A 19,421-nucleotide genomic window follows, 5' to 3' on the forward strand; every position below is an offset into this window, starting at 1 on the left:
TGCAAATCATCTGCCTGCACCCTGTGATTAAGGGGAAGGCAAGGACTACCTGTGTCCTCTCCCCGCCCCCAGATAAATTTGCCTTAATGGGGTGTGCTTGCAGGTGTGTAGCCTTTGAGCCCTCCTCGCTTGTCCCTGTGGGTCAGCACAGGCTGTAGCTCCCCTCCGGTCCCCCCTGCCTTGCCTGGAGTGGGGTCACTGCGGACACCCCTCCTTGGACCAGGGCTCCAGCCACCCTGAGGAAGGCCAGCTGAAGGTACTCCTCCACCCTGCACTTTCTTTCTCTTCTCTAATGCTCCAATCCCCTCCTTTTGGCCCCAGTCTGATTTTTCCCTCTGCTTCCCAGGCTTGTGGGAAATTTGGGAACGGGCTCCTGGAAGCATCTCTTTGGCAGATGCCGGCAGGGACTATGCGGTGCAGTGGGGGTTTGGTTGTGCTGTTTGGCAATCAGCTGGCAATTTATTTTTTCTATTTTTGTTAAAAAAATGCCCTCGGTGAAGCAGGCTGAACTTTGGTGTGTTTTGATATGGAAATGTTTTGGCAACGAAGCAAAAGGTCGCATGCCTGTAATCGTCCCCCCCACCCTTTCCCTCGAGAGTCGGGTTTTAGGGGAAAGACCGCATGGGAGTTGAAAACTTGCCCAAACGCACCAAATGCCAACAGGAATGGAAACAAACAAACGTCTTGGCACAGCAAAGAAAACCGTAACATTTTGCTTTCCTTAGGAAAAAGGAATAATTTAAAAAACCCCTGGGTCGTTGTCAGAAATAATGCTGGAGAATGAAATCCTCACCTTTCAAGCCTTTCAGGTGATGTTGTGACGGCTCCGCGTGGTTCTGCTGTACCGGGGTGTCCCAGCCCCTTCGAGCTTTGCCCGAGCAGCGCACAGGGTGTTTTCAGAGTTGGGTTTTTTTTTTTCCTTTAACATTTGGTGTAACGAGGGAGGCTGTTTTTAACTCTGCAAGGTGGGTGTCTTCAGAGCTGTCTCCTTTTTGAATTTCAGTTTTCAGGTTTACACGGGGTTTAAGCGTGCCATATGTCTCCGGTTCAGCCGGGGATTGTAGCTGCATGCTGAGCATTAAGTGTAAAGTAATCCTGTTAAAATCCACAGCCATCGCTGTGCAGCTGAGCGGGTGTTTCGGGTCCTCCTGAACCATGACCTGCCTCGCCGCGCTGTTGCCATGACCCCAGGCTGGGTTTGTGTGTTCTTGGAAGGATTTTATGGAAGCGGGGAGGATTTGTGCTTGCGTTTAGGGCACGAGGACGGTGTCGGAGGGGCTACCTGGGCAACGACTGCTAAACCAGTCCAGCAGTCAGGTGTTAGCGAGGGCCGTGAGTCTCGAGTTTGCATTTTCTGCCCAGGCAAGCTCAAGCACCGCAATCAATTTGAAGAATAGGCTGCTTTTTTTCACAATTACCTCAGCAGTTGTTTTTTTTTTTTTTTTTGTGCTAAATTCATGCGATAAAATACATTAAATGTAACAGCACGGAAAATAAAAGTTCAGTTTGCAGAGAGAGCCTGATTTAGTGTGAAGATAAAACAAGATAAAACAACTGGAAAAATTAAGTGGGGTAAATAAATTGTGCCGGAGAGAGGCGGGGCTGACAGGGGCAGCGGTCAGTGCAGCTGTGAACGGCTTTCCTAAGGCTTTCATCCTGGGAAGGAGGGGGTGATGCTTTGCTGTCCCCCACCTTCCACACACCAGTGGCTGCTCCGCTTTTTCCCGGGACTGTGAGATGTGATTCTCCCTGCTGCGCTGCTTTGCACGGGGTGCGTGTGCTCCCCCGGCCCGTGCCCAGTGCGCTCTGTGCGTGCTCTTGCTTTCGGGTAAAGAAATGAGAATATTCGGCAGCAAACGGGAAAAGCAAGAAGCAGGGCGGTGGGGTGTGGAGGGAGAGGTGTCGGGATGGATTGCCAAATATGCTGGCTAAAAATTAGCAGCTGCAAGTGTGCAAGAGAAAAGGTGGAGAAGAGAAGGGGTAGGGACAGATGGAGAGAAGGAGGGAGAGAAAGAGGAGGTGGGAGAAAAGGGAGGAGGGGATAATAGTGCAGAAAGATATTAGTTAAAAATCTTATAGCCCCGAGCCCAGACGCCATCTGTACGTAGCAGGATACCAACAAGTCACAGCGCTCTCTATTTGCCATGGAGGTGTTACATACATCTTGGCCAGAGAGTGTGGCCAAGATGCTCAGGATTAGAAATTTCACGTCTCCCGGGAGAGAGATGCCTTAAAAAAGCCCTGTTTTCGGAAGCGCCGAGCAGCTGTCTGCAAGCTGGGGGCTGGAGAGGAGCCGGCGTCTTTGAAAAAAGCCTGTCTGGGGTTTCCAGGAGGAGATCTGGAGAACTTGCCACCAGTGCTGGAGGGCGAATCCCTGGGAGCAAGGATTAGCTCTTTGATTAAACAAGCCCAGGTCCTCCAAGGACTGCTCTCCCCTACAGCTCTGCTGGGTTTTTGCTTTCCTGGGTGCAGCATTAACCCCTTTAGTTGTGAACAAAGCTGAATAGCTTAGAGACACCGAAGTTCACCTCAGGAGAAGAAAAAAAAAAAAGGAAAAGGCTATTTCCCATTATCTTTGCCTTAAGATTTAGTTTTCTTTGCCTGCTGAGGGCTGTGCTTTCCCCTCTGACAGGAATGTGGTGGTTCGTTGTGCCCACCGTGGGAGAAGTTGCTGTCCTGGGGTGAGGGACACCTCGCTGATGCATCTGTGTCCGTGCCTCATGGCGTTCCCCTACGCAGGGAGGGTGCTTGTGGGAAGGCCACAGGCTGTGAATATCCGTGTCTTGTTTAAAAGGTGTTAGAAACACTCTTTGGAGCTCTTTTGGAAGAGGAAGTGTCCCACAGGGTGCTTGTGAGAGGGGAGGTGATGCTTGCTGGCCAAGTGCATGGGGCCCCGGTGTCATTGGAGTCCCCCCATCCCTCGCTGCAGCTGATCTCAGGGGAGCTGAACTCGCTCCCTGCTGCACAGGGAGCATCTCAGCATGCCCCGAGCTGTGTGGAGAAGGGGGGGGAAAAAAAATCCAGGAGCAGCGGTGAGGCTGGAGAATAAAATCCAGGGCGACTGGCCGTAGGTCCCGGCGCTGCAGGCTGCTCCCAGCGCGGTGCCAGGGCAGCACTGCCGCCGAGCCGCTCCGTGGCCCCCGGGCTCTGGTCCCTCACTAATTACTCCAGGCCTGTACTCTTGACATTTGCAAGCTCCTGATTAGGGCGACCAGGGAGAAGTCTCCAAAGGAGATGGAGGCCAAACTGCACCGCTAATAAAAGCTGAGATTGACAATCGACGGGGAGGTGGAGGCACTCGTCCTTGCAGTCTCAGTTCCCTTCTGAGCCTCAGGGATGATGAGAGAAGGTCAGGGCTTGTTACCATCACTGTGAGGAGCAGGATCCGCCACTGCCATATGCCTGGTGCCCCCAGGGCCTGTGCCAGCCTTTGAGTCCCTCTCGGCTAGGCGATATTTTTAGACATGGACCTGAACTGGAGCCACCCGCATCACTATGCCGTGCAACCTCAGGTCTGCAAACTGTCTTGGTACAAAAGTGACTCTGCTTTCGTGTCTGCTGGCTTTGTGTTTGCATCTGGATTTTGTGGCCTTCTGGATTTTAAATCCTTTTTCCCTTGCCCTTTTCTCCCCCTTGTCCCAGCTTGCTCCCTTCATTTGATGCCAGTGCTCTCACTCGGGAGGTCACGTTAACCCAGAGTGGTGGCACTGGGAGATACTTGCGATGGGGTGGACCAGAAGACCGGTGCAGGAGAGGCTGCTCTGGCTGCCTGCACCCACTGTCAGATGCCCAAAGTAGCCTCCAAGGTGAGCGTGATTGAGACATACTGCCTGCGGTCCCCTGCATGGCTGTTCCAGGCTATTGGGTGTGTATCCATTTAGGCAGGTTTCTGTTACATAAATAAGTTTAACATTCCCTTTCCAGCCCCCTCTTTCCCCTCCCCTATGCCCCGTATATGCTTACCTGTGCCCAGAGGTCTGTAGCAGCCAGTTTAGCTATCTGTCTATCCATTTTTGCCCTGCTTTTACATCTGTTCATGTAGCCGCATCTCTCCAGCCGCCTCAGAGGGTCTTTCTGAGGCAGACAGGCTTTTTTTCCCCCTTTAAGTCTCCCCTTTCCTGAATTTCACCAGCTCTGGCAGGCTTTCTGCTACGCGCACTCTATGTCTACAGCTTCTTATCCCAAGGGGTAAACATCATCCTACCCAGCAGAGCTTCTGGTCCCTGCAGCGTCCTCCCACCTGGAGCTCATCCTGCTGCTGGACAAGGCTCAGCAGCGCCTGGGGCTGGGCTGCCTCGCTGGTGGGGAGCTGCAGCGGGCTTGTGCTGACTCCTTTCTGCTGCTGCTCCCTCCCTGCCAGCAGGCATGGTTCCTCTGTGTCAGGGCGGGAGCAGACCGGGAAGGAGATGGGGTGTCCTTCCTCTCCGTCCTTCCCTCCCGAAGGGTGCCTGGCATTGAAGCAGCCAACCTGCATGTTCGGGGTTAAGCCAACTTTTCAGCAGCTGAAGAGCTTTCTGATGGAAACTGCTTTTCTCAGTGCTTCCCTCGGCTCTTAGGCTGTCCTATTTATCCAAGCTGCAGTGAGCATCCCTCTGGTGCCTGCAGCCATAGCTGGTACCGGGAGCCAGCACGTATCTCTGCAGTGCTAGCCCGTGGCTAGCGGTGTGCTTCGGGTCGCTGCGTCCCACTGCCATATTCGACGGACATGCTGTGCTGCCAGTTGGGCTTGGGATCACTGAAAAACTCTTGCAAAACCTCTTTGTCAGTTTTAGCAGCTGTGTTTGGGTCTCTGGATGAGGTCGGTGTCCCAGAATAGCTAAAACTCTCTCACTGGTCATTACACTCCAGCCCTGGCCCCTGGACGGGGCAGGTTCCCCGTGATATATTCAGTAGAAGAGGTGGATGCCCTTTGGAGGAAGGCACCCAGCCGACGTCCAGCCTGCGTTGGCTTGGACATGAGGAGCTGTTTAACATGCTGCGGGGACATGGCAGCGTGAGGTTGGTTTTCTTTTGTAGGCACAGACACAGATGTGTCTGCATGGTCACCGAGGTCTTGGTGCCTTCAGCTACTCTTTGAAGAGGTAAATGGTGGTCTCTGGGTGTCTCCAAAGGAGGAGATTTGTTGCTGATCTCAGGCACTGCCCTGTTGTAGGCGGTGGGGTGGGAAGCCCTCAGGCTTCCTACTGCAGTGATTTCTGTGTCAGGGAGTGGGGACAGCAGGGACAGGGCAGGGCGATCCCCTGGAGCTCCCTTCCAGCCTTACACAATCCCGCGGGGCAAACGCATGGCGGCAGGATGCCGGTTCTCACTGCCCTGCCTTGCAGGCAGGCTCCCAGCCCCCCTCTGCTCCCTGCTGCCCAGGCGCAGGGGAGAAAGCGGTCCCAGCCCTGCACGCAGAGCATCAACAGGTGGATGCAGAGAAAGATGCAGCAAAAGGGGTTGGGGCGGGCAAGGGAGCCAGCACCCTGCTGCTCTTCGGGGGCTGCGTGGCGAGCGGGAGGCTGCACAGTGTGTGTTGCAAGAGAAAAGTCCCCTCCGCAGCCGGGGGTGGAATGGTTAAAGGTGCGTGTGTGGGGTCTCCTTGGTTAGTGGGAGCCTCGGTCCCTCTGCGCGCCGGGAGCGCGGTGCGGCAGGGGTTAAAGGCTGGCGTGTGAAGTGTGCGCCGCCGTTGCGCACCCCACCGAGGGGTGTTGCGGGGTGCTCGGTGTGTGCGGGAGCCAAAGTGCCGGTCAGTGATGGAGCCGCTGCCATGACAACCCCGGGAAGTCATCCTGCGCGCCGCCCAGGGATGCTGCCGGCCAGCCGCGCCGGCGGGGCTGGGATGCTGCTGCCGCCGCCTCGCCCGCTTCCCCGCGCCCTGTTCTCCCCGCTTTTTGGCTAAGCCGGAGCTGGGAGAGCAGCCTCCCGCCCCGAACCCCCGGCGGGGTTGGGGTGGGGTGTGGGGAGTGCTCTGGAGAACCACTTTGCAGAGCCGAGGAGCATCGCTGGCTCTGCCTCGCGTCCGGCCGGTGGGGACATCGCCTGCAGCTCCGCGGGGAAGTTTCGATCTTGCGACAGAATCGGCATTTTGGGGAGCTTCTGGGTGTTTTTTTTTTTTTTGTCTTCGTTTTCCTTTTACCTCTATTATTTAAACGAAAGAGCAACAGCCGGCAAACAGCCCGACTCCAAGCCCATTTTGCTCTCCCCAGCCCATTTTTATGGCTGCCCTCCCTTTCCTGCCAGAGACACTTACATTTCCTCCTTGGGTTATAAACTTTTGATGCCAGATCTCCGCAGCGCGTGCCCAACTGAATCTTAAAGTAGCGTCTTGAGCAGACACACATCTGTGACCTTCATCTCTTGCTCTGCACCTTCTCTCCTCCTCTTCCTCCTCCCCCCCGGCCCTCCCGTCCTCCTCCCTCACCCAAGGATACTGGGGACTCCCTCCGGATGCCGCTCGGCAGGCTCAGTGCTCGCAGGCTGCCTTGCCGGGGGCTCTCCTGATCTCCGTGGAGCTCCGCATCGCTCGCCCCGGTGGTTTTGCTCCCCCCCGTCCCCCCACACACGCACCCCCTCCCTCCTCCCCCCCCCTCCCCAGTCCCCCTTTTCGCTCCCGGTGGCCTTGTCGGGTGTGTTTTTTGCCTGTTGGAAAAGTCCCTGCTGCCCAGGATGGGGGTCGGTGGGTGCTTAGCCCTGCCCTGGAGGTGCCTAGTCGTCCTCTGTCTCAGGCTGCTCTTCCTTGTGCCCGCAGGAGTGCCCGTGCGCAGCGGAGATGCCACCTTCCCCAAAGCTATGGACAACGTGACTGTGCGGCAAGGGGAGAGCGCCACGCTCAGGTAGGAGCAGCTGGATTTCTGCCTTGGGGGGCACGGGGGGGTCCGGGCTGCGGCTCTCGGGGGATGCTGTGCGCCGAGCAGGGCTGCCGGAGGGTCCTGGAACCAGCTGGAGACTTTGCATGTTGTCCCAGCGGCTCGTCCCCATCGTGGCGGGGGACGCCCCGGTGGAGCGGTTTGGGGGGGACCGACGTGCCGGTGCGGTGCGGCGGGGAGCGGGCTGCAGCGCGGGGCTGGCAACCTCCCATCGGGGCTGGCGGGGGGCTGCGGGTGCCAGATGAGGAGCTGACAAAGGGGCTTTAGGTGGCAGACAGTGAGTTAGCGCTGCCTGGCGCTCCCAAAGTTGTCTCCGTGCGTGTGCCTGTGTGGGAGGGGAGGGGGGGGGTCCGCACTGCCTGCGCCGATGCCAGCCTGCATTGCCAGTGGGTTTCCAGGGCTGCGATGCCTCCGAGGTGTCAGTGTTTCGCCTTGATCACTTTATAGTCTCTGCACGAATCTGTTAATATCAAATCAATCTTTTACTCCAGGGGTGCGTCTTATGAATTCTGATGGATGCTTTACCTTACGCTGTTTGCTGTAGGAGAAATGCAGGCAGCTTATATGCAGATGGGCCACTTCTGTGCTGCGCGCTACAGCAGAGCATCCCTTTCCATTCCCTGAACGAGTTACAGGTGTACATGGTGCATTACCCGTGTAGGATAGCAGCTCTCGATAGACGTCGCAGCAGCGTGGCCAGATGAGCAGATAGCAGCCCAGACTTGTTCAGAGGGCGGTGGGGAGTCAGCTCTCGCGTCTGGGGCTTCGGGTCGTGCCGCGCGTGCTTCAGGCAGCCCAGGGAGGACCCGAGCTGGTTAATCCAGCTGGAGAAGCAACCCTGGGACTTGAGGAAGCATGGGCATGGTGGGACGTGAGTCTGGAGGAGTTAGTCTGCCGCTTTCTCCGCAATAGCGAGCAGTGCGTGCCCCCGTGCGAGGCTGGCTGCTCCCTCACTCCGACCTGGAGTAAGAGGGCTGCAGCAGAGAGCAGCTGCTCTTCCCAAAGCCAGGCATAAGGGTTGGCATAAGCAAGCCGAGCGTGTCATGCTTTCTGTTAGCAGCTGAGCCGCCACAGGGATGAGGAGCTTGTGTCGGTTTGAGCAGAGGGTGCTCTGCTTGCATGGGGGGGGGGCAGGCAGGATTTTTGTGCCTGGCATGGTCTTTGTAGAGGGGAAATGTTCGGTGCATAACGTGGTGGTTGGAAACGGGCTCCGGCTCGAGGCGGGTGCTGCTGAGAGAGGCGTTGGTCGCTGGTCTGCCTGCCTCCTGGCACGGAGCCTGCCGGACTTTAGGATGCTGCCTGTGCCGGGAGCATCCCTATTCCTCGGTCCCAGCCAGGGACAGGGTGGGATACACTTGTCATCGCCCCACATAACTGGGGGCCGTGGCACAGCAGGAGGACAGAGGGCACGTTTCCTTGTGCTCTTCAGAACTGAACTACAGCGATGATTAACCTGAGCTGGAGCGAGCAAGGCAGTTTAAAGAAGACAGTCCCCCAGAGAGATGGCTTTGGCCTTTGTGCTCTTTTCCTCGCTTTCTGAATTTGTCTCCTCAGTGAAGCGTGGGGTTTTGGGGCTCTCCAGGGCAACGCTCGTGGAGGTCAGAGCAGGATGGCTGTGGGCGAGCTGTGCGGGGGGCTGAGCCCCTTCCCTGGGGAGCCCCCGCAGCTCCGGCACCCGCCGAGCCTGCTGCCAGCAGAGGGCTGACTTGGATCTCCTCTTTTTTTTTTTTTTTTAAGCTTCTGGCCTCTTTTCTGTGGTGTTTGTGAGAGGGGATGTTTGTGAAGCAGCCAGCCCTGGAGTGGTGGGTGTATTTTAGCCCTCATGTAAGAAACTCTGCATCCCTCGGTGGGGCTCCGGGTGCTGGCGCTTAGAAGAAGCCCCTGCCCCAAAAGCACTACTTTTCAACCCATTTCCCCCCTTGGCATCTTCTCTTGCCTAGGCTCTCCAGTGCATCTTTTCCATGCTCTCACCCCCTCCCTTCTCCTTTCTGTCTTCCCTTGGGGTCTGGAGGTGGGCAAGGCATTGCACTCCGCAGCCCGACCGTGGAGCATCTCGAGGATGTGGCTGGTATTTATCTGCGGGCTGCAATACCCTACAGAGAGCCAGGAAGGGGAAACTGCCCCGGGCAGTCTTTCCGTGTGGTAGATGTCTAGCGTGGGGTCCTTGATTGGTTTCTCTCCTGGCAAATAATCTGTGCATCCATAGTAGGAGCAGATGTGGTGTCCTCCGCTGTCCTCCCTGCAGAACGGCGCTTCTCTTGGGGCTCAAACCACAGACAGCTGAAGAATTGGGCCTTGAGAATCTGAGACTGTAATTCCAGGTCATTGCGTTTGCAGAACTAGCTGCAGTCCTGCTGGGTCTGGAGGTGCCAGGTCCTCTCCCACCCTACTTTGTACAGGGCTGCTGTCTGGTCATGAGTTGGGCTGAGCCTTTGAGTCTCCCTGGCTTCGGCAGGGCTGATGGAAGCCCTTCGCTTTCCAAGATCAGCTCTTTAACCACACATTGCCTTGCAGAAAGGAGACGTGAGAGACCAGAACCGCATGCTAGCAGCAGAGGAAACCCGGAGCCTTTTCAGGCTGGTTGAGGTTTTCCTGTATTGGATTTTGGGTACTTCCATTTCCATCTCTCCGCCCTTTTTCCAAGGGAGGCTCAGCGTAATCCTTGCAGAAACCAAGCTCCATCTACAGGCAACTTCTAGGTCATCTTAGATCAGCAGCAAGTGATTCCCCTGTTTTAAGCAGAGATTGTTGATAATTCACTGCTTTTTATTGTAAGAACAAACAATTCCTGTAATAGTCATGCACCTTTTGTCCCCCGGGACCTCAAGGCAGTTTGCAAATTCTCTGTGTACTATTGAAGGAAATAAAACTGCCTCTTGCCTGACTCAAATACAGAACCTTCTGCCATGGAGCGGTGCAGGTGTTTAGATGGCAGCAGTAGCCCGTGTTACGCACCGGTTTGGGACGCGAAACAGAACAAGGAGCGCACTAGTAACGGACAGGGAGGTTGAAGAAGGTCACTTTTTAATTTCCCAGCTGGGATTTGGTGCGGAAACATGGATTAAGTCTTTGCTTTTGGGAAGAGTGCCACCGACTCTCAGCTTTCTACGCACGATGCTTCTTGGATGCGTGCCCTGCGAGCCGCGGGGCACGGGCATCCATCCCCTAGGTTGCCGTGGGGGCATCGCTGGCAGGTCCCCAGCACGGTTAGCAATCCCAGTGGGCTGACCCCGGCTAGAAGCCTTGCGTTGTGTTGTACCCCCGCTGCGCCGCAGCGGTGGAAGCATCTTCACCATCGCAGAGGGAGCGCAAAGGCAGCAGATGAACTGCCGGTAACGCCGCTGCTGTGGCAAATATTCAAGCGGTGTTAAAATGGGGATGTATAGTCAACGCGATCATATTGCTTGTGCCGCCAGCAAACCGACCTTTTATAACAGGCATCAGTACAGTCCATAAAGACATAAAACAGCAGCTGCTCAGAATTTTAAGGCTTTATAGTTTTGTCTGTATTTAAGAAATATTGGCTTTTGTTTTTTTAAGACAAAGAGAGTGTGTTTCAGTGGTTGGAGGGAGCAGCTGGGAGGCGGGGTGCGCCGGGTTTTCTCCTTGGCGGTCGCCGCAGGGACACCAGGACTCGAGGAGGCCCCTCTGTTGCTTTCTGCCTCAGTTTCCCTGTCTGTAAAATGGAGCCAACAGCAGTTGTTTGTCAGCAACGGTTAGAAGAAATGACTGTTCGCAGGTGGTGCCGGCTTGTACAAGAAGTGTTCGGCACGTATATCTAGGTTTTTCTCTAAGTAACGCACAGACGCCTTCTCCCCGTATTTAAAGGTAGATTTTCAAGTCACACCCCCCTCCAGCTTTCTGTTGGTTTCTGGTGAGCCTGTGGCCTCCCTCGTTGCTTGTCCGTGAGGGAGACGAAAAGACCAGGGTAGCTTTGCTCATTTGCATCCAAGGCTCTGTGACTGGCTGTATTTTGTCAATTAGCGAATATGAGAACAATTCTAATTAAAAATAAAAAAACAGAATAAAACATCACGAGCTGCCGTTCTTCCATTTATTTTTGCCATTATAGTTTTAATTATTTCTGACAATGCTGCTCTTTTTTTTTTTTTTTTTTTTTCCTTGGTATAATAATCTACCACAGTCTATTTCACAGCACTCAATGAGGCCTCAGTAAAATACAACCAGCAGGAGCGGATGGCAGGGCCGCAATCTCTGGGCATAGGTCTGGGAAGTCAGGAAATCAGATATATTTTTTGCCTCTTTCTCGGTCAAACCACTGGCCCTCAGTTTACCTATTTGTTAATGGAGGTTGTGACACTGACCCGCCAACGTGCAACCGGCAGAGAAGAGAAGCGTTAATGCAGCCACGTCTCCGCTGTTGAATCCTTGCTGAGAAGTGGGAAGAGAGTTGCCGCGCTTTGTGTGCAAATGCTAAAAGCGTGGGGATTAGCGAAGAGCGGATTAGCGAGGACTTGCTCCATCGCTGCCCCCTCCCTCCCCCTCCTACCCAAAAAGTTTTCTGAAGCAGCTAAATATATACCTGCCGTTTCCAAGGTAGAGCTCGCTGCGTGGCAGAGCTGTAATTGGCGACTCAGTGAAATTACAGCCACGGATTCTGGCATTTGGATCCTCCTGGCTGGCATAATAATTTCTCCCTAGGTAGCTGGTATTTAACTTGTCTTATCTGCTCCTGATAGTTATAATTACAGTGCCCGCTAATTTCACTGTAATATCGCAGCCGTTGGAAGGGTGGTTGGAGAAAGGTCGGGGGGTTGCAGGAGGGCTCCCTCCGCCCCAGCCGGCTGCACGAAGGCAAACGCCGCTGCCGAGGTGCAGATGCTGTGGCTGGTGCCCAATCTCCCTGGTCGTGCCCCCTTCCCGCCGTGGTGGGGCTGGAGCAGCCTCGCAGCCCGCCCCGCCGCACCGGTCCCCATCAGGGGAAGAGAGGCTGGAGGGAGTTTCAAGTCCTGGCGTCCTTGCTGCGGGATGAATCTCAGTCTCCCTCTCGGGTCAGGGTAGGGCTTGCTGGTTTGCGTGGGGTGCCTGGGTTGGGTTGCATGGGGAGAGGCTGATTGTCCCCTGCACGGGACGGGGCGAGGGGGAGATTTGGGGCTGGCTTTGGGGAGTTCACCCTCAGCTGGCGAGGCTTTGGCCGCTGCTTGTACCAACGCCTCTCCCGCCGAGCCAGTGCCATAAAGGCAAGAGAGGCTTTGCTGTGAGCGTAGGACCGGACTCGAGCACCAGAGAGCTAAAGCCCTGCTGACACGGAGATCGTAACCAGGGCACTGGGGTTTTGCTTCAGAAAAGCCGGTTTTTGAGAGCGTAGCGAGCTGGTCAGGCTCTGCAGCGGGAGGAGGAGTCACTCGCCGTCACCTCTCCAAGGGCCAGGATGCAAGCCCTGGGAAGGTCCCTCTGCCTAGCAAAAAGCCAACCCCCCACGTTACGTTTTTGAGCTCTACTAGCCAGAAATAGTTACAAGTGGTGATATTCAGCTCCAGGAGATGAGACTGAACTGCTAGTAATCCTTTCGCTGTAGGGTACACGAGATCTTTTTGCAAGCATAATAAACTCCCCGGGATTGCAAGCGGTAATAGCTGTCCTTCCCCTGGATCATGCGTGCTGCTCCAGGAGCTTGAGTCTTTGTTTCTAGGAAAGGATTAGGTGTTAATGCTGCAAAATGAAACCGGGGCACAATGACTGTCTTTCACATTCCCAGTTTCCAAAGAGTTCCTCTGTTCCTTTGACTGCTCTCACAGTTTGCCTCCTCCTTGTGTTTCTCAGCCCTAAACTGCGGATGCTTTTTACAACAGCTGGACATATTGTTTTAAGTGATAATCTTTAGATACTGCAGCCCAGCAGACAGTTCATAAGGAATATCTGATTTGGTGACTATCACTTCTTCTTCCGTCCTTGTGAGCAGCCTTTGAGGGTTAGGATGTTCTTCTTTTCTTCTTCTTCTTCTTCTTTTTTTTCTTTAAATAAGAAAAACAATTCCCCCACAGGCCCTGCCAACAATTCTTAGCCTGTAATGGGTTGTTCACTGCAGGTTTGATTTGATGCGTGGGTCTTGTCTTCCCTGACAGACAGAACCCTTCAAGGTCGGATCTTTAGTGCAAAATACTCACATATTGTATTTCTGTTTTCCTATGAATATTTCCCACGATTTGCTTAAAATGAGTTGTTTCCATGACTATACTCACTTGATGGACTTGTTCCTCAGGATACAAATGGATCTCAAAGCCTGCTTCTCCACAGAGGGGGAGGATAACGAGAAGAACAACTGTTGTGGAGTAGGATCAGATCAGGAAGTTGGGCTGACTCCGATAAGGTGCTTTGTGCCATCTTCAGTGCAGGCGGGGTTCAGGTGGGAAAGCCGTGGAGCTGTCGCACAAAGCGTCTTGCTGCTTCTTCTCTTGGTGTACCAAGACTTGTGTGCGGTGTCACCTCCTGGCTGGAGCTGGAGAGGAATGGGAAGGCAGGAGGGAGAAAGGGGAAGAAGAGACAGAAAAGTCAGGAGGGGAAAAAGAAAAAGTAGCAGGAGCAAGAAGGGAATGAGTAAATGGGAAAATAGAGCGGTTGAAAGGATGAAGCAAAGAAAAAGCCACAACTGCTAACCCCCATGGCATGAAGTTGAGCTCTGCGGATGAGTTCGTAAATCAGAGCCCAGCAGTCAGCGCAGCCGGCCGGACCATGGGGATGTGCCAGTTGTGGGGAGCTGAGATGCGGCGGGCTTTGGCCTGAGCCAGCTTGCTGGTATCCAACTCCTGGGCAACACCCCAGGCGTCCCCCCACCTCTTATTTGTTTATATTTTCTCTGCATGTGTGTGTGTCTGTGTGTATGTATATATATATATAAAAAAATCTAACAAATTTCTAACCCATATAAATCCAATTACCCATGTTTTGCCTGCAGGGAGTGAGGCAGATTAATGTTTTGTATTTTGGCAGAAATGTAAAAAGAAATAGGTGGTAATAACAATGAAGGCTCATAAAAAGGAACCGATAGCCACGTCTGCACCCAGGAACCCGGCCGTAATTCTTGTGGGCGTTTGCTGGCAGGCCGCCCTGCTCCCGTGGAGGGGCACGAACGAGCCAGGAGAGCTTCCTGGGCCACCTGAGCATTCATCCTGTGAGTGGAGGTGACATTAATGTGATGATAATGGAGGCTGATAAAAAGAAATGGTTTTTGCTCCCAGGGCACCTTCTGGTGACACATCCCGCTCTGTGTTGCGGCTTGTAAGAGCCACGGGAGCATGCTGCTGTTATCCCTATTTTGCAGAGAGGCAAGGAAGTCCCAAGAAAGGAGGGTGAGCGTGGGGTGTTTTTCAAAGGAGAGATGGGAGCTGAGCTCTTCACCCTTCGTGATGAGTCTGTGGTTGTGTTGGTCCTTGCAGGTCTGGCTTGGAGTGACGTGGCCCAGCGTATTTCGGGCAGTTACGGCTGTGGGTAGGAGTTGGGGGCACCAGAGTCATGCTCTGGCAGAGAACATCTCCCCTCATAATTTTTTCCTCCACTCTGAGCCCTTTTCTGCAGTGTGTCTGCATGCTGAGTTTTCCCCAAGCCTCCCCTTTCCCCAGGCACACGAGATGCCTTTTCCCTGCAGCTCCCGGTCAGGGGAGAGTAGATTTGTTGGAGGATAATCAGTCACTGCAAGGCTGTAGCCATCGCGTCACGTCGGTGCTTGGCTTCGTCCCCTTCTGCTCCTCGGTCGCAGCCCCCGCTCTGTCCCGCATGGTGACCGCAGTCGAGAGGGTGTCGTGCTACCAGGCACCTCTCCTCCCTCGGCTTTGACACGTGGAGCCAGCCGCTCATCATCCTTCATGGATACCCTCCCCTCTGCCGCCCGGGTGAGGCCCCCTCTGGGGCGCAGCGCTGCTCTCGGTGTCCCCTGCGTCGCGGGTTCAGCGCAGCGAGCGGCACCCTGCGCTGTGCCTCTTCCACCGGCACCCGTGGCCATGTATTAATCACGGTTCAGATATTGCATCCCTACAGCGGTTTCTGCCTTCTCTGCTGGCTTTGCATCAGGCTCCTTGCTCTCCGTTTATTACCACCACTGGTTTTATAACCCACTTTATCAGATGACTTTTTTTTTTCTTTCTTAAAGAGCATAACCCATGAGCAACTCATCATTTCAGAAAGAGGGAGAGTGCCGTTAGCAGAGGAGAAAGACTCCATGCTTATGCCTTAAATGAAGAGGCTGCTTTACCGTGTTGTTGCATTTAATTCAATCAAGGCAGTTAAAGCAGAGATTTAAAGTCCTTTGTGCGATTACAGGAGTTGCTCTGATGCAGCAGCAGGTAGAAGAAAAGATTGAGCCCATTTCCAAGGAGACTCGAAGTAACTGTTGGAAGCAGCCAGGCCTGGGGCTTACTGCGGCAGCAGCTACGGTGGGAAGCTGTTAGCATTCACGTTGCATCCCACCTCTCTCTCTGTCACCCTCCCTGCTCTTGGTCCTTATCCCCATATATTCCTTTAAGTGGAATTGATTAGTTTGGCTTTTTTTTTTTTTCTTTTTAAACGGGGGGAGGGCTGGTTTTAATTAATATTCTTAACTGTATGATAATTACACTGGCTGGTCCCATCGCTGTCTGAGTCACCCTCTCCTCCCTTGTTCTTGCGAGAAAGCTGTTTGGACTTAATTAAAGTTAGGGATCCAGGGCTAGCGGGAACAGCGGGAGTCTTGCAGGGCTTTTGATGAAATGATTGCTGTGGGGGAAGCGGCTAGTTTCTTCCCAGAGCCATAGATTGCAATGCCGAGACAGCGTTACGACCGTCTGCTTTGACCACCTGCATTACACAGGCCATTGCATCCCATCCTGCGTTTCCCATCCTGTGCCCACAAACTCCTGGACGTGACAGCCCCTGTTTCGGGGCAGGAGGAGCCCAGTTTCGGGGTGTTGCCCCTGCTTAGAGACATCCCCTCCCCGAGGGAGCATGTCTTTGAGCAACACGAGGGGAGCTGCTGGAGCCCATCGCCGCTGGGCGTGTTGCAGGTCATGGCAGGGGACGTTGGAGGGATAACGGAGAAGCTGCATGGACTTGGCAGGTCTTTTTCATCTCCCATTTCCTTGCTCGTGCTAGCAGACAGCACTGCCACCAGAGCTCAAATGCACCCCAAGCGAGAGCTTAACAAGCTCCAAGAGCTGTCCAGAAAGTTATCCTGACACCAAGTGACAGACTCTCAATTGATATCCTCTGGAGACTTTAAACTCACTTCTGCGAGGTTTCCAAAGCTGGTTTTGTCTCATACCTGAAGAATCCTTTATCTGCTGCGATGCCTCCCCTGCCTTGTCTCATTGCTCTTGACGTTTCTCTTTGTTGTCTGCCGTAGCACCGGTAAACTCCGCTGTAAAACTATTTAAGAGGGGTTTCTCTCGCTCTCTGCTCCTCCTCTGGTCTGCTCTACTCTCTTGCTGGGGTTCCCATATAAATTGCCTGGGCCGATGCTGTTCCCACTTGGCTCTGCAGGGAACTGGCTGGAGCTATGTCAGGATGCTGCTGCTCATCCGAGAGGGCAGGGGATGCTCCAGACCACGGGGAAGGGCAAATTCAGTGTCTGCTGTGGAAAAGGGAGGAGAAACGGTTCTAGGGATTGCTTGCCTTCCATCCTGAGAAAGCTCTGGAGCAGACATCAAGGAAAATTTCTGTGATCAGCTAGGGAAGGACAAGAAGCTGTGCCAGAGCCACTGGAGATTTGTCAAGGAGAAATTGTCAGGCTCATCTAATATTCCCTGTATGACAGTGTGACAAGTCTCGTGGGTAGGGGGCAAGCAGGAGGTGCCTCCGGTGGTGACCCAGGCAAGGCTGTAGCTACTGCCCCGCGAGCTGATGGGAAACCTAAGGTGGGAACCACCGTCCGGCGCAGGCTGTGAGGAAACGGGCTGGCTGCTGAAAGGTGCTTCCCTGCTTCCGAGACCCAGCCCAGTATGGGCTCTTTACCTGACTGGTAGGAAGAGCTACCCTTACAGCAGTTTCAGGCTGCAGCTGGTTGATGATGTCCTGCTGGATTTGCATGAAGGGCTTGGGGACCGTCTTTATGTCCTAAATTTCCTTGCGCAGGATTCCTGGTGTGCAAGCGTGTCTGTATCAAAGTTGTGCTGCTGGGCCGGCGTTTTGGGATGCCACCGAGGACTTTGAATGCTTTTGAAGTAGCAATGTGCAGTCGCTGATGCCTCGTTATGTACTCCATCTGATGGCGCCCCATGCGAGACGGTCTGGAGCATATTTGCTGGTCTGTAAGGTTTGGGGTTGGCTTTCCTTCCAGACATTGGGGATTGCCAGACCGCTGCAGGATGGCGGCTGGCCTTGTCCTGCTGCCTTCTGCCGCCTTTTTGTACCGTGGTCCTGAGCAGCCGTACTCCTCCGCCCCTTCTTGCAGAGGATTTCATGCTCTGGCACCCGCCGCAGAGCCAGCCAGCCCTCGGCAGAGCACACCGACCCCTTCCCCGGCCAACGTGCAGACCCATTATGCACAAGAGAAGGTTTTAAGAGGCAGCTGGGGCCTGCCCAGACTCTGTAACTGAGGCTGCAGACTCTCAGAGGTGCACTTGGAGTGTTTTCCCTGATTTTGCTTTTATTGCCTGGTAAATCAGTGATGGGGCCAGCCTGTCTGCGGGAAGCAGCTCCCTCTACTAAAAGGTGCCGGCTTTCTCCCCGTTGGCCGCACCTTGCTCTGTGCCTGAGCTGTGAGGGTGTGGGTGCATTTCCACCGTGGCCGCTTTCATTTGGACCCGGAGCAGGGATTACGCTGCATCTTGGTGATGCCCCAAGGCTGGGTCCACGATGCTGGCTCCCAGCTGAATCCTGTCACCAGCCCTCTCCCAGCCCACCGCCCCTTGCCAGGAGCCATCGAGGGTGGCTGAGACAGCGCGGTCCTGGGCACGGGCTCCCTCCAGGAAGGAGCTCTGACATCTGCTCGTCCTCGCTGTCTGAAACCCGTGCTTTGTCCTGCGATTGCTGAGCTTGCAGCTGGTTTTCAAGACTGATGCTGCACTTAGCGGGGTGCTGCCAAACCCACTGAGTCCAGCAGGTTATTTCCCTTCAGAAGCCATTTATCTTTTCCCTTTCAGATGCAGGGTTTCTGTCTCTCATCTTTCTTTTCCTCCCACGTGGGAAGGAGTCTGGTCCTCCCAACCCTCCCAGATCACTGGTGCTGGGCACGGGGTCGGACCCCATCTGAGGAGCACGTGGACGCCCTGGGGGTGAGAGGCAGCTATGGGGAGTGAGCGGGGGCGGCAGGGCTTGGTGGGTTTCTGCAATGCCACTTGACATCTATTGATTCCTTTCCGGTTATTATTTAGAGGGAGATCGCTCCAGACTTCAGCTTCTTGTGCGTGTCTCTTCTGATCAGGTTTTTGGATGAGGCTGCCCTGCAGGCTGGTGGGATGCCAGCAGGTGCCGGGCTTGGGTCTGAAAGGTTTTTTTTCTGACAGGGAATTGGTAATTTGTCCCTGTTTCTCGGGGGTTTGCGTGGAGTGAGGGGGAAGCTGAGATGCAAAATGTCAGAGGGGAAGTTTAGGAACACCTTGGGCTCTGCCACTGCCTCTCGCTACGGCCTTGGGCATCTCACTTACCTTTGGACTTGGATTGCCTCAGTTAAAAAGCGGGGGCTCCAAATTTCCTGTCTCTTGTTCTTGTTCCTGTTCCCCATAGTCAGAGGACGCTGATCCGTGGGTAGGGGCTTGCCTGTCGCCGAGCACTTTTGAAAATCCCATCCAAAAGTTATCTTGAGGAGCAACGCTCTTTTTCATTAAACTCTAACTTAATAGTACAAGAGAATGCTATGTGATGGTTATTAAAGTTTAACAACTGTGTATATCTATTACCTAGCTGCAAAATCTTTATATGCCTTAAATAATCAATTGATATTTAATTAGCATACAGTACTATTACTGCCTTCCTAAATCTATAATGATAAACCAAGATACAAGTTATTGGACGTTAATTACCAGCTGATGATTAGAAACAGCACGACATTTACCAGCCTCATCCCAGATATAATACAGCGTGTCCATGCACACTGCAGAGCTAAACTGCGCTTACTGTCTCTTAATAATCAATGGGTGTTTAACATGCAATATTTGTCTAATTAGCACTAAATTAAATCCTCATTGACAACACTTCAGGGTAAGAGATCTGCATCAAATATGATGGATTAGACACGGAAGGGCTGTTATTGTAAGCAGGAGATGTGCGTGTCATTTGCTTTGCTTGTCATGGCTGGCACATGCCTCCCTGTGACTGTCAGCCCGGTCCTGGGGGGACCGGTGATGGAGTGATGCCTCGATGTCAGATTGACAGTCCCAGAGACCCTGGGTCCCTCTTTACTCAAGCTGTAGACACAAGCAAACTCTTCCCAGCACCCTCCCCTGCTTCCGAGCCCCTCTCACCCACAGATAGACTTGTGCCTCCACCTCGGAGGATGGGGCTTTGGTGGGGAGCAGGGTGCTTTCTGTGCAAGCAGAGGTCTGCCCAGCCACCGTGTGCAAACGTTCCTCCCGCATTTTGTGCCGCCAGCTAACTTTCTGGGGAGTCTCTGTTTGGGCAATGAGGACTGGGGAGATGTTCACG

The 19,421-nt window shown here is 54.1% G+C and overlaps 1 protein-coding gene across 7 annotated transcripts in view; it reads left to right on the forward strand.

Moving 5' to 3' along the window:
• OPCML (opioid binding protein/cell adhesion molecule like) overlaps nucleotides 1-19,421 on the forward strand; it is a 305,952-nt gene that overhangs the window by 188,550 nt on the left and 97,981 nt on the right. For 6 of the 7 annotated variants that reach the window (XM_075116141.1, XM_075116140.1, XM_075116144.1 and 3 more), the window contains one exon: nucleotides 6,731-6,815. In XM_075116141.1, the coding sequence (XP_074972242.1) occupies nucleotides 6,731-6,815 (85 nt within the window). Of the gene's footprint in view, nucleotides 1-5,754; nucleotides 6,514-6,730; nucleotides 6,816-19,421 lie in introns of those variants that run through there. The other variant, XM_075116143.1, reaches the window with a different exon arrangement.

The sequence above is a fragment of the Phalacrocorax aristotelis genome, chromosome 22, assembly GCF_949628215.1.
Source record: "Phalacrocorax aristotelis chromosome 22, bGulAri2.1, whole genome shotgun sequence".
In the NCBI taxonomy this organism is placed as follows: domain Eukaryota; kingdom Metazoa; phylum Chordata; class Aves; order Suliformes; family Phalacrocoracidae; genus Phalacrocorax; species Phalacrocorax aristotelis.